Genomic DNA, 14290 nt, shown 5'->3' on the forward strand with positions numbered 1-14290 from the left:
GGGAGAGGCAGACAAAGGCAGAGACCTTCTGTCTTCTGATCCACTCCCCCAGTGTCTGCAAACACCATGGCCGGGCCAGGCTGAAGGCAGAAACCGTGAGCTTCATCCGGGTCTCCCATACACGTGTATGAGCCCTGGTACCATCCTCCTCTGCTTTCCCAGGCACATTAGCAAAGAGTTGGAACAGAAGGGGAGCAGCTGGAACTGAAAAAATTGCCCATATGAGATGCCAGAGCTGCAGGTGGTAGCTTAAGTCACTACATCACGGTAAGTGACCCTAACAGGATACCTCTTTGCATGTTCGTGGCTCACAACTTATAATTGCCGCCAGAATCATTTCAGTAGCTCTTTGCTGGGAATCTTTAGAGCTTTCTCCCCTCAGCCCTCGATTGTACAATATTTAGCTGCTTTTTTTTTAACTCTAATCATTATAAAGGTACTTCTATATGTCAGCTAGAACAAATTCACTAATGCATTTATATTTGTTTTTCAGAATTTATAATGTACATGGAAGAATAAATAAAGACCACTCATGATTTTAACTAGATAAAACTTTAATGTAGCAAAATACTGAGGTACCTGGTTATAGTTTTCCTTAAATATAAACTTCGCTAAATTAAAGTTCTTCGTGCAGCAGGAAGTTGCCATTTCGATCCAATTTGCCGTAACTCTCTTTCCTTGTTGTAATTCTGTTTCATTTAAAATAGTTATCATTCACTGAAAAAAATCTTGAAATTAATCAGTGCCCTTTCCATGTTGTTCCCCCTTTTGATGACAACATACAGTCCTTTTTCAAGAGCTTTGTAATCTAACTCCTGTAGGTCTTCCAGAAATCTACTTAATTCCTTCCATGTTTCAGCAACTCTACTCAGTACCTTGCTCTCACAGTATCTTTACTGTATCTTTACCCAGATGGATGCAGACAGTTGCATATCTACACTCTAGTACTCAGCTTTGTATCTCCAAAAATCCGTTTCACATGATAGGTTCACAATATATGCTAGAGGGAAGTTAGCAAGCAATAAGACAAGAAAAATTTTCACAATTCCTAATCACACTTAATCTTAGCCAAAAGGCCAAGAAGCAATGCACACAATTCCTAATCAGACTTCTACCAGTAAGAGAGCTTCTGAAGGGAGCAAGATTCCCTGGATGTATAAATAACCCATAAACATAAAAGTAAATCATGTTTGTTAATTTCTTAGAGATATATCAATAACCTGAGAAGTTTCATCTTCCCGCACCCAGCCAAACATTATTCCAATTTTATATTGTCCAAGCATATATCCTAAAGTTTGTTTTTTTAAAAGCTTCTGTATTTTCTACTCAAGCCTATCTGTTACTGAAATTTTGGGGAATATTGTTAAAGAGAGTAAGTAATCCTATTAATCTTTTTCATCATCAGGTGAAGACAAAAGAGCATGGTATTTTATAGGACATGATATAGGTGTCCTTGGCTCAATCACTGTCCATAAGATGGACTGAATGTTCCAGCTCTGTATTTTTCATGATTACTTCTATAACAGCAGCCTTACATGAAAGACTATCACAATGGAGGAAGCACAATATGCCATATGCAACATCATATTATCAACAAGAAAGGCAAATCAGAGGTAGCATAGGAAAGGCATTCAGTTGAAGAGGGATAACATCCTTGGAAAGTGTAGGCCCTCAGTGCATGATCATTAATGCAATAAAATATGTCTATCAATGAAAATGCTAGACAAGTCATTTTATAAATTATATACTTCATTGCCAAGCCAACTCAAGGAAAGATGATGATGGTTGTGATGGTGGTGAACCCTCTAGAGAGGTAAAGAAACTAATTTATTCAGGGTCACATAGTTACTGAGTAATGGGTTAAAATTCAAATCCATCAAGACAGATGGTGAAGGTTTCATGTTAGCTTATTTCTACTGCCGTATGTGTTATATGGGGCTGGATTAGAAAATGACGAATTATTTACCAATAAAAGCATATTGGCATGGTAACTCAAATGTAGAAACAAGTATGCACATTACTTAAAAATTCACTTAGATCTCTGTAGTAAAGTTTTAGTTCACTACTGTGATATGCTTAGCCAAGAGGTTGGCCTTTCTTTTGTGTAAGTCTATAACTTGTGGTCTCAGGCATATGTTGTTAGAAACATTGTGAGCAGTTCTTCACAGTAAATGTACAACAGCTAGGCTGACATGAGGCAATGCCTACTAACCAAGGTAGACACAGATGCTTGGCTCAGGAACGTTCAATGAGGGTTAAAGGACTCTTGCAACTCCAGCAAATTATTGTGCCCTCTGGTAGTGTAAGAATCTATGCATCACTCATTCAGTTCTCTAAAGAATATAAGACAAAAAACTGGAAACATTACAGAATCAACAGTCAAAACAGCCAGGAGATAGAGCAGCATTTCTTTCTGGGATGCACTCACACAAATATCAAATAGCATGTGGTTCTATGTGATTAATTTGCTTTGAAATTCTACATACTTGCTCCATACATTTAAAGGTATCAGTGCAGTGAAGCCTGGGCAGCACCCAGCTGCTGGACAGATCCATTACTCAGCAAGCCTTCACAATTCCTGGCAATAATGGAATGGTGGATTCAGCTTGGGACACCAAGACATACTCATGCACTACCCAATGAGAATCTTTCCTCTTCTAAGAAGTTATCAATTAATGTCTTACATCACTACTAAAGCATGACTACCATGTGTGAAGATTCCACTGCTGGTTTTCCAAAGCTAGAAACCATATGAAACTCTGATTAACGGATGCTAATCAACCTTAAACACAGCAGAATGAATATCTCCTCTAATATGCTCAAATCAGTCAGCACGTGCTCTATTACACATATAATTAGTCTCAATTAAAGTATTCTTCTTATTTCTTGTGTGCTTGTGTCTTCTAAGTATTTCAATTTCCCTAACTCTTCAACACATACGTAAGAAAAGAAAAAAGAACATGGAACTGATGGTCTACTGAGTTGTTTCTTTCTGAAGAGCGAAGTATGCTAATCCAAATATGTGGGGAAAAAAATGAAAGAGGTTTCATTCCTATGTCTGTACCAAAACAGAACAAGGTGACAGAATATAAAGATAATTCACATTTTTTTAGGGAATGCATTTTAATAATGTAGTGTTCTTAGGATTAATGTCACATTGGATTTATATACATATACATAACATCTTCAAAAAGAATCAGGAAAATAGTGATTTTTCTCTATCAACTTTTCCCAAATAGTTTTTTTTTATGCTTTAAGATCAAAAGTATCAATTATATACAAAATCTAAGGCCTGCAGTAAAGTTTATGAATGTTAGTCATACAAATAAGATAAAATTTTTGAGAAATTAGCATTTAAAATATTATAGTTTCTGATATTATTTAAACTGGGTATAAAATTTTAAAAAATCATTCCCTTTAAAAGTACTGAGTATTTTTATAAATTTAAAACAAATCAAAAGTACTCAGGGCCATTCTGAGCTATTGAAAGGAGCAGGTGTATTCAGAGGTCCTGTGTTCCTCAAGCATTGTGGATACCAGACTGGTAGTTTATAATATGTAACTGGTACAAGTTTCCAAATTGTTTGGCTTCTATATTGAAGCTGACAATGATAAGAAACTTCAATGGGGGTAGATAAAAACAAGGAATTATCTACTAGGATCTGTATAGATTTGACCTGATTGGCTTAATGTTCTATTAGTGACAAAGTCAAAAGTGATCTGAAGGTTAGAATATGGGGGAAATGTGAGCTATTAAGATGACAATGTCATACTGTCAGAGATTATATGCTGGGACACATGTGTGAATTATACAAACCTTTTCTATATTTTAATTATTTCCATGAAAACAGGTAAATTCCAGCTAGCCAGTAAATGCATAAAAAATGGAATGAAGAATGTGCCTCTAACTGGCAGAAATCCATATAGATTTTATAGTATAATTAATAGCTTTAAAATGTAATACAAGCTATCCAGAGCAACATAGTTTTAATCTACTATCTAAAAATATGAGGTTAATTGAAGATTATATTATACTAGAAAATAGATAATTTGAAATAGTTTCACTTATTAACAAATTGTAGATAGTTTAATTGATAACTCAAATCTGTCTCATAATTCTTAGTAATGAAGAATGTAAATGAAACTCAATCTTCAAATAATTCCCCACTATTCTTCCTACTTTATGTTTGAAAGTTATATCGCTAAATGCATATCTGTATACATATTTGGGAAAAATAAAATAATGTAAAAAACACAACAACACGTCAGGTCAATTTTTTTCCTAATATTTAATTTTAATGAATGAACTTTAAATGGTATATGTACTATCAATCCAAGTCTTTGCTTATTTGTAATGCACAACTATTTCTTTTTAACTTGTGGATGAATTACATTCTTTTGCTCATGGGTAACATGTTCACCCTTACTTAAGGTCTTGTTCTTTTACTTTTCTTCTTAAGTCCTTTTTTCCTTCAATAGTTTCACAGGTCACTTCTGGTTTGTCTAAATAACAATCCTAGCACAATAATGCTTCAACTTGCAAGGAAGAACACCTTTATTGAGCTGATAGAACTCCACCAACTGAATCAGATCTGTAAATCTTGTGTGTCCATCATCTAGTGTATGGAACATTGCACCGTTGTCTTCAACCTGCAGGAGGAAATTTAATAAGGTGGTCACAATTTGGTTAAGTTACCTAGCAGGCCATCCTATTCCATTCCATCCATATCCTTCCTATGCAAAAAGTGGTAAGTTAATATAACTGAAAGACACTGAAAAGGATGTATAGCAAGTCCAGTTCTTGGAATTGCATTTAAAAATATATAATCTGATCCTCACTGAAAGCTGTGTAGTTCTACTTTATGACCTATAATTACTCCAAACTTCTGTGTAGTTGGGGAAATGTGACTGTTTTGAATCAATGAACAGTGAGAAAGCTATAGTACTCAGATAAAAGTAAACAGAACAGTTTAATGCCTCCACTTACAGAAATTAATTTCCATTTCTAAATGTGGTCTACTTAACAGCCTCACTTAGTATATTTAAAATGAATATTCACATAATTTCCATCAGCAAATTGATTCTGAGGCAATCAAATATTATACTAATGGAATGTCAATTGTCTTCTTTTTGGCACTAAAGTAGTTTAGCTTTAAACAATTTATACTTGCTGGGGACATTGATCACATACTCAATGAAGAAGAGAATATATTTATATACTCTCTGGATAATTACCAAAAGGAAAAAAAATCAAAAGTAAGCATGAACAATTCAATAATCTTAAGAAATTCTTTCCTGAAAAATAGACTATATCTTCCAAAAGGTAGTTCCACAGACAGACACAGACAGACACACACACACACACATACGAGCAATAACCACATCAGCAACAATAAATGTAAAACAATACCAAAGAAAACTTTCATCTGTAACAGAATTACAGAAAAATTCTAAATGTCCTCAGAATAGTTTCAATGTCCAGCAGTTTCATAGCACCTAAATTTTTATCCATAATGATTAAAAACAAAACAACAATGAAAAATCAATTTTAAGAAAATGGAAGAGAAAGAGCCTTAAAATAATGTTTTCTAAAGACCCATTAGTAGAATCCAGGAGAATGTATCTTTAGTGGCCTTTTAACAATAGGTGGCATGGGGTCTATACAATATTGCTAAATCACATTTCATGGAAAAAGGGAAATTTAATTTTTACAATTCCTGTATTTCTTGTATTAATTCAGGCTCATAAAACCATTTCTGCCAAACTTAACTTTAGTCAAAGCACAAGCTCCCAAATTATATTTAATAAAAAGAACAAAAGAAAACTAAAGTTTCCAAAAGCTTATGCATTAAGATCATCTCTAATATACGAATGTAAAATCACAAATTACTTACTGGTATAATTTGAAAGTGCTTTATTTTTTGTCCATGACTCATTGACAGTACAAAAGTTTTGGGGTTACTCTGACTATCTCGTACCAAGAAAACTCTACAAAAAGAAAAAAGGTATTTCAATGTTTCTGCATTTACTCATGGATTTCACAGAATTACAATGTATGAGCTGTGGACCCTTAACTGAGTATGCAATGGGTATGGCTACTCAACCAACTCAACCAGTAAATGATATGGCATAATGTAAAACACCATCTTATATTATAAAACTTGCCTTGGTGTTAATGTAGTTTCAACAGAATATAAACCTATTATATTATTTGCTTCCAATAACCAATATAATAACATGCTGGCATCAATAATTAGTTCTTTGTCCCTTTTCCACAGGAAAAATGGATATACATGTATAATTTTTTTACTCAAAAAACAAATCATTAGTGTATTATTATTTTATAGCTTCTGGGTCACATTAAGCCCCTCTCTTCAAACGAGCTAATGGCTTATTATTAAATCATTTTTATACTTTCTTTTACACTGGATGCTCTTTCTTCATTTAAGTTTGATTTCTAATGTTACACACATACACAAAGAAAGCAAGAAAAGAATATAGTCTGAACAATCAATCCTGAAATCATTTATTAAGTGTTTAAACACAAATGTTTTCAGTAAAAGAAATGCCCAAATAGCATGCACTTTAATTTGGAAGAATGCAGTGCAAAAGCCCAATAATGTCGGGCTAGACAAATCAGACATAGCCTAATGGCCTAAGAGAAAAAAAGGCTGCCAGACACGTATTCTTATTTACTGGCAAGGCAGTATAGAATCAGTCATGCACTTATTATTGGCAAATGCACTGTGTAAACACTCCCCACTGGTGCTTACAATACTAATTTCACTGTGCCTAGACCAAGAGGAACCAAATTTGAAGGATCACAGAAGACTGGGATATTATCCACTCCCCTTGTGCTGTGTGAGATTCTGACATTGCACCAGTAGGAGTTAGGACAAAAGGGCATTTCTCCAGCAAAATTGATCCATAATTCTCTCCCCATTCTCAAAACAGATCATCACTACCACCTAGTGGACCACTTCACACTACCTTTCCAAAGGAATATGATTAAGAAATAAACATTTAAAAGATCATGTTATTCTTCATAATATTATTTTATTCAATTTACACAAATGGGGCTCAGGAGCAAAGGAAATGAAAACTCTCCAAACACTTCCATTATTCTATGTCATTTATTTGCTTGGTCTCAATAGATTGTGGTTTTGCTGCTGTTCAAATTTATACCCCAAAAGACTGCATTCCATGGAGAGAAGCATATTAAAATCTCTCATACAGAGTCTGGTGAAATGCTGAATTGCTGTTAATAACCTTTCATGAGAAGAAACATTTTTATCCAAATGTCAGTATTAAATTGTTTCAAATCCCTGTCATCTTAAGCCAACTTTGAAGATAATAGAGCCCATCACCACTTGTTTATAAACTGATATTGCTTTCACTTCTCAACCAAACTGCAATACAACCTTCCATATTTATGTGCATGTGGAAAGGAAATTTAGTAGATATTATGAAAAACAACTGAAATATTGAGCAATCTATGAAAGGAAATAATTTTTCAGAAAATAAATATTCCATAACACATTTAACATTTCTCTTGAATATCCTGTTAGTGATAACAGCAGAAAGAGAAAAAAAAAAAACCACTATTCTCTTAGACTTGTGCTATTTTATTCATGTTATTCAGTCAATTTATGTTAAAATTTAAGATAAAGTAAACAGAAAAAATGTTCATTATAGATATACACATACATACCTAAAAACAAATACAAGATAAAATCATGACATGAAACATATTTCGGAATTATAATTACATATTTCACTCAAAATGGTGACATTCAAAACAATTTCAGTTTTCCCCTCACCAGTTAATATAGGAGATGCTACAAATGGCATAAAATTGTGACACTGGTGGAGAACAAAGCATCCTGTTTTGTGTTATCTGTTCATTTATACACAAATGCTAGGCACACGCTATGTTAAAGTATTATAAAGACACTTATGAAATACAAGAGCAACAATTTTTATAAAAAATCTCTTTTGCATTACAATGAGCCCAAACTGAAATCCTCTATGTGCATGTCGTGCTGAACAAATAAATACCATGTACAGGATTCTGTCAAGACTAAAAACATCAAACATACCCATCTACAGATCCTTGCTGAATAATCAGTCGTTGAGCTTCCTCTCTAGAAATTCTGTGGTGAAACCATGGTTGGGAGCGGTGGATAGCTGAAGAAATAAAATGCATGAGTGCAAAGCTTTGAAGTGATCACAATTACACTGCATGTACTTTGAACCACGTCCACTCGGTAACTATACCTACAGGCCCATTGATCCAACAGTTCAGTCACAACAACTACCAACAGACATACCCAAGGTTGCGGCTGAACTCTGCAGAGAAGCAGTGGGACTACCATGGATGCCCAGGCGTAAGCATCCTTTTTTCTGAGCAAGAAAGAGAAAACAAATATCAACTTTCTAGACAAGACTAACTCAAATTGTAGATGTTTTAGAGAAAGTGATGCTATATGTACCCTCCAAGCCAGTCCTTCTTCGACTGCAACAGAAAGGGCTTCTGTCGGGTTTTCTATAACTCTGCTTTTCTGACCTGAGAAGTCCATGGCTACCAGGGAATTCTCTGATATACTTCTCTGGAAAAAGGAAACATATTTGAACCATAAACATGTTTCTTAAAATTATCATTTAATGCTTTGTTTAAAAATACATTTTCATTCTAGGATGGGATTTCAAATGTGGCAAGCAAGAAATCAATAAGTTAAAATGCTATAGTAAATTTAGGAAAAAATATGGTGCTTTTATAACTCTTTCACTAAATAAATTACACAGTTATTTGTTAAGGTCATTGAGTTAAGTGTAGAAAAATGTTTTAAAGGCTTTCCTTAAAACATGTATCTTACTTCTAGAACAACTGTATCTTAATATTCTGTAGTACAATAGGAAGACTTTAAATAAATCTTTTCCAAGGTTGAAAACAATCATTACTTCTAAGTTCATCTACTAAATTTTTGTATATATCAATTACCAACAAAATGTCAATCCACCTAGTTATGAAGCATGAGAATCATCATGCACAAAAACCATAACCTAGAGTGACTTGTAACATCTCTGTAGAAATAATACTCTTATTTAATATTGGAGCAAACTATAATACATATTTTGAAAGCTTATCACATCAATTTTCACCATATATAGAGAATAAAATTTGTGTGTAATAGCTTGATAATTCTATATTAAGATTTCAGTGGTTTAACAAGAGAGCATTTTTATTTTTTAAAGATTTACTTGTAAAAACACAGAATCATACAGAAAGAGCTAGTCCACTCCCTGAAAGCCTGCCACAGCAGAGCCTGACCAGACCAAAGCCATGGAGTCAGGAACTCCATTAGGATCTCCCTGTGAGTGGTACAGGATTCAAGTTTTTGAGCTGTCGCTTAGGAACTTTCAGGGTGTACAATAGAAGGAAGCTTGATCAAAAATGGAGCTGAAACTGCATCCCAGGCACGCCAATTTGAGTTTTGTGTGTCCTTAGCGGTGAGTGGCTTACATCACCATGTCACCAATGCCTGCCCACCTGAAAAAATTATGTCTAAATGATGAAATGATAGGAAACAATGCATTTTAATCAAATATAATTTAAATAAATAATAAAGTTATTGATTGATTCACTCATTACTTTTTGCACTTACATTCTCTCGGATAAAAATAAAATATTCAAAACCTGGCTCTTATTTTTTTGTTTGTTTAGGGCTATACTTGACAGACATATTCTACAAAATTTACTACCATAAAACGAGTCATGAATACTATAAATAAAAATAGACAACTGTCAGAATATCTAATTAGGAATCTCACTCAATTTATATGATGTGAGGAAAAATTAAAACTCCTGAGGAGGAAAAAAAATTAAACCTATGAAAAATTATTTAATAGTTATTCTCTGCTAATTTATGCAGGAGTGAATTCAAAAGTGGAATTACAATGGCAAAGTATGGATCATTCTGCATTGAGGAACTCACGGCTTCAGTTGTTTCATATTTACATGGATTCAGTCATTTTTGCATTTGTAACTACAGGTCAAACGTAGGTTTCAAACAAAGCTTCAACCACACACACACAAAAGAAATTTAGAGTCCTTTATCACTGCATCACACATCCCACTTGCTACTATTTCTTATTTTCTCTCCAAACCATGCTGGAATGCCCCAGAATCTTATTATGGTTCATCTATATGTCTAGAGATCTGGCATGCAATCTCTCATTTGTTACAGGAGCTTTTATAACTGACAGCTGCTCTTTCAGACAGATGCTGTCTCTGTAATCTCTATTTGCTGTCACACCTTCGTTTGCCCTTCTCACCCCATGATCTTCTGTGCAGGGCTGTGGACTGGTTGGATACACTTTTGCTTTGCCAACATTAATGAAAAGCGTCCACCTGCCCCAAGCACAGTTACTAGCCTCAGTTGTAGTGATCGCTTTATCCTTTGAATCTCTCTAGCTCCACACGCCAAGATGGATTCTGTAATCTGAAGTTTCTGATAGCATAAAAATGCGGTTAGGACAGAAAAATAAATAGCATCAGCTATTCCTTTTTACAATGTCTCATTCAGTACAAAATGTAAAACAGGGTTCCATGTTCTATAATTATGTGACATGTATAGGGAAACCACACTACAAAGGAAAAATATTCTGATTTGTTACCTTAACTACACTAAAGGAAAAACACAGGAATAAGGCAAGTGTTTTCTACTGAATGGCAGCTGGTAGATGAAAAATTAATAGCTTACCTTTTGTGGACAAAGAAATGGAAGTAAAGCAGAGTCTGACTTAAAACTCAAAAGGTCATTGTCAGCTCAATTTCTTTCTCATAGGAAAGTAATTTGGTTGGACTTCAGAACCGCTTGTATTTCTCAAATATTTGTCCCTTTTTCTAGCACTCTCAGGGAAAAAATAGGACAGAACCAAAATAAAAGAATCCATGATTTCGAAGGCCTGGCTTTCCCCCTAAGACGGAGGCTCTAGTATACCCTGTGTTACCCAGGCTACACGATGAGGTTACATCTATTCATTCTCAGTGAGGTATACAAGTAAAACATCTACTCTGATGGCAACTAGTATCCAACCACACACGCTGCCATCTTTTCTGAAGGATCTAGATAAGCTTATAAAGCTGTCATCTGCAGAAAAGAACAGGACTCCAAAGATAAAATGCACTCTAGAGATTATGAGACCATTCCTCTGTTCATCCTGCAGGGCGCCAGTGGCTTGACTAAGGTGTCACACACAGCTTGTGGTAAAGAAGTAACACATAAGAAACTGCAGCTAAGAACGTCTGTGCCTGATTACGAAGGGCTATGCTATTGTAATGTAATGCTATTGTAATAGGGAAAATAAATGTGAGAGGGTGGGAATTTGGGGAAGGGAAGGGAAATCCCACATCCTGTGGAACTGCATCATAAAATCATAAAATAAATAAATTCAATATTAAAAATGACTACTCCAGGGTCAAAAATGAAGGAAAAAACATGACTGATCTTTGCCCTATCTTCTAAGTCCAGCTTCAGGGCCATATTAACAGCACCTAACCCATGGCTGTATTAAAAGATGGTACTATAAATGAAAGTTTTTTCCTCATTTTGAATGCTGATAATCGTGGCTGCTATGTGCTATACAGGGTTATGATGTTCATTACCATATAGGAATGTCATCTTTATTTTTCTCCTCAAAAGAATTATCTATGAAAATGTGAGAGACATCATTGTTCCTTTAAATAGCTAACTATAATAGATGAGTTTTCTTTGTTGCTCACTGAAAACGGTCCCTCCCTAGTGACTGGGGCAGGTAGGGTACTGGGATCTACCAGATCATTAGTTCTTCCACATTAGTCTAGAGGAGTATAAACTCTGTAGACACCAAAGCAAAGACAAACACCTTAAAGAATGCCTGAGTTGTTTTCAGGGACATTCAGAGGAGCAGAGATGTAAATCTCAAACACCATCCTCTCTGATCATTAAAACCCCCCCAGAGGACAGGTCTTGACCACAAAGGCACTGGATGCTTTTCTGTGATAGTCCCTATTCCAGCGAGATTCTCTCAGGGAATGACTTTTGGTACCACAACAACCCAACTGTCATGCACGTGTGAGCAGCAGCAGCCCCCTCTCCATGGAATATGGCAAGACCACACCTGTGTGCCAACAAAGTGATGCCAACAGAAAGCACTCTATCGGATGCCTAGTCGTGATTAGTAAGTTCACTCTAAAAGTATAGAATTTGAAAAAAATTTGGAGGGATTTAGGAAAGGATTAAGATAATAAAATCTACTATTCTTTCTACATAATTAGGGATTGAAAAACAAGGAAGCCGGCAAATTATAGAAATATTCACCTTAGAATGCTTTTATAAAAATTCATTACATTTCTTAGTTTCTTATTGTAGGACTTAAAAGCAATGATACAAAGATGAGAAGTTGCAAATTTAAAGTACCATAATGATAAAATTGGAGTTGCTTTTCTCTCTAGTTTATCAGCTTTCATAATCAACATTATTTCATGCCTCATTCCTAGAACTGAGTATTTCATCTGCTACATTACATGTAGGGTAAATGTGCCTTCCTTGGCCACAGCCATGAAGAGCATATTTTTAACCTCAGTGGAAATGCAGTTTTCAAAAATACACATGAGCTGATTTGTAACACAGGCACATACATCTGAATTTCCAATATACTCAATATTAACAAGTGTAGCAAAAATAGTGGAACACAAACTAAAAGTTCAGAAATAAAGTCCTTGTGGTAATGCATGGGAAATTAAAGTTAGAACCAAAAGAAGGGAAAAGATAAATCAGAGTGTGTCTGCAAGTAAATATCCAAGTTACATTTAGCATAAATCTGAGAAGCAGCACTGGAGTTAATGCAATGTACGACCTATGTTTTGTCTTGCAGTTTTTGGGTCTCCTGGAAAGCAGTCTGTTTTATAAGAGCCTAGAACTTAAAAAAAAAAAAAAGAAAAGAATTGCTGTTAGATAGCCAGAAGGCAGAAAAGCTCATACGTGTACATACTGCCGCTTTTAGCCTTCCGAGTCACTGGCAGCTCTCCACTAGGGTATGACAGTTTCAGAATCAATATTAAAATAAATGAACCCACCATCAAAACTAATCACTAAGAAAACATACTCTTCAGTGACTAGGAAATATTCTACAAACCACCTACTTAAGATCAAAGACTCATACATCGCAATAATAGAGAATAACACACAAAATAATTCTATATAAGTATAAAATTATTAATGTAGAATGTTATGCACATCAATGAAAAACATCCACTGTGATTTTTATCACACAAGCTAAAAACACAAAACTCAAGGATTAAAAATTTCAATATAACATCACACAAAAATGTTTTCAGTTACTCTAATGTATAAAAAGGAAAGAATAATGTATCATAATGTACATTGATAATTACAAGTCGATATTCTACAACTATAAGATACGGCATACGTTCCAAGACACAGTGCTTACCAGGGGTGACAGACTCTGAGAGCTGCAGCCACTTCTACCTTGAAATGGATGTATGTAATTCTGGTAGAGCTGCATGCCATACTGCAGAGGAAACAGATAAAAACACATTCCCACCACTTTTACTGCACTGGTAATCTACAAAAATCAACATAGTCATAAATTACATATTAACAGTACAAGAAAGAATTATGAGCTTTCCATAAGGAAAATAAAATGACAATAATTTTTAAACATAGTTTGATGCCCTGAAATAACATATTGAAAAAGAAATTTATTTTTTTTACTTGGATCCACAAGTTAAGGTCTAGTTCACCACTATTAAAATCAAGCAACTGGTATTTCTACTCATTATGCATAGCAGCAAATAGTACCACAACCAACTGGAGTTACTCAGTGACAAGACAGTTCACACAAAAACAGTGTCACCCATTGTGGTACAAAAATAAGTATGAATTATAAATACATTATTAGAGAAACACTGAGTTTGCCACACTTTTCAAGGAGGCATTTCTAACTGAAGTTGGAAACTACTTTCTTACATTGGAGCCATTTCACACAAAAGAAAGCAACATATAGGTAACCCCCTCCTAACACACGCACACACATACACAGATCCTTCAACTACTGGCAATCCTCAAACACTGGCTCGCTCTTCAAATGCCTGTAATAGGGCTGAGCAAATCCAAAGCTTGGGAACCAGGAACTCATTCTCTGTTTCCCACAGAGGAGGGAAGAACTCAGCTACTTGAGCCATCCCTGCTTCCATCTCCCTTGGCATGCTTTAGCAAGAAGCTGG

The 14290-nt window shown here is 34.9% G+C and overlaps 1 protein-coding gene across 2 annotated transcripts in view; it reads right to left on the bottom strand.

Annotated features, from left to right (window-relative positions):
• Positions 1-4288: 4288 nt before the first annotated feature.
• GRB14 (growth factor receptor bound protein 14) overlaps positions 4289-14290 on the bottom strand; it is a 122411-nt gene continuing 112409 nt past the window's right edge. For both annotated transcript variants that reach the window (XM_040972043.1, XM_040972044.1), the window contains 6 exons: positions 13495-13575; positions 8493-8609; positions 8331-8403; positions 8100-8187; positions 5895-5988; positions 4289-4650 (listed from right to left, as the gene is read on the bottom strand). In XM_040972043.1, the coding sequence (XP_040827977.1) occupies positions 4504-4650; positions 5895-5988; positions 8100-8187; positions 8331-8403; positions 8493-8609; positions 13495-13575 (600 nt within the window). In that variant the 3' untranslated portion in view covers positions 4289-4503. The remainder of the gene's footprint in view (positions 4651-5894; positions 5989-8099; positions 8188-8330; positions 8404-8492; positions 8610-13494; positions 13576-14290) is intronic.

The sequence above is a fragment of the Ochotona curzoniae genome, unplaced genomic scaffold, assembly GCF_017591425.1.
Source record: "Ochotona curzoniae isolate NIBS_2020 unplaced genomic scaffold, NIBS_Ocur_1.0 contig_2210, whole genome shotgun sequence".
Classification (NCBI taxonomy): Eukaryota; Metazoa; Chordata; class Mammalia; order Lagomorpha; family Ochotonidae; genus Ochotona; species Ochotona curzoniae.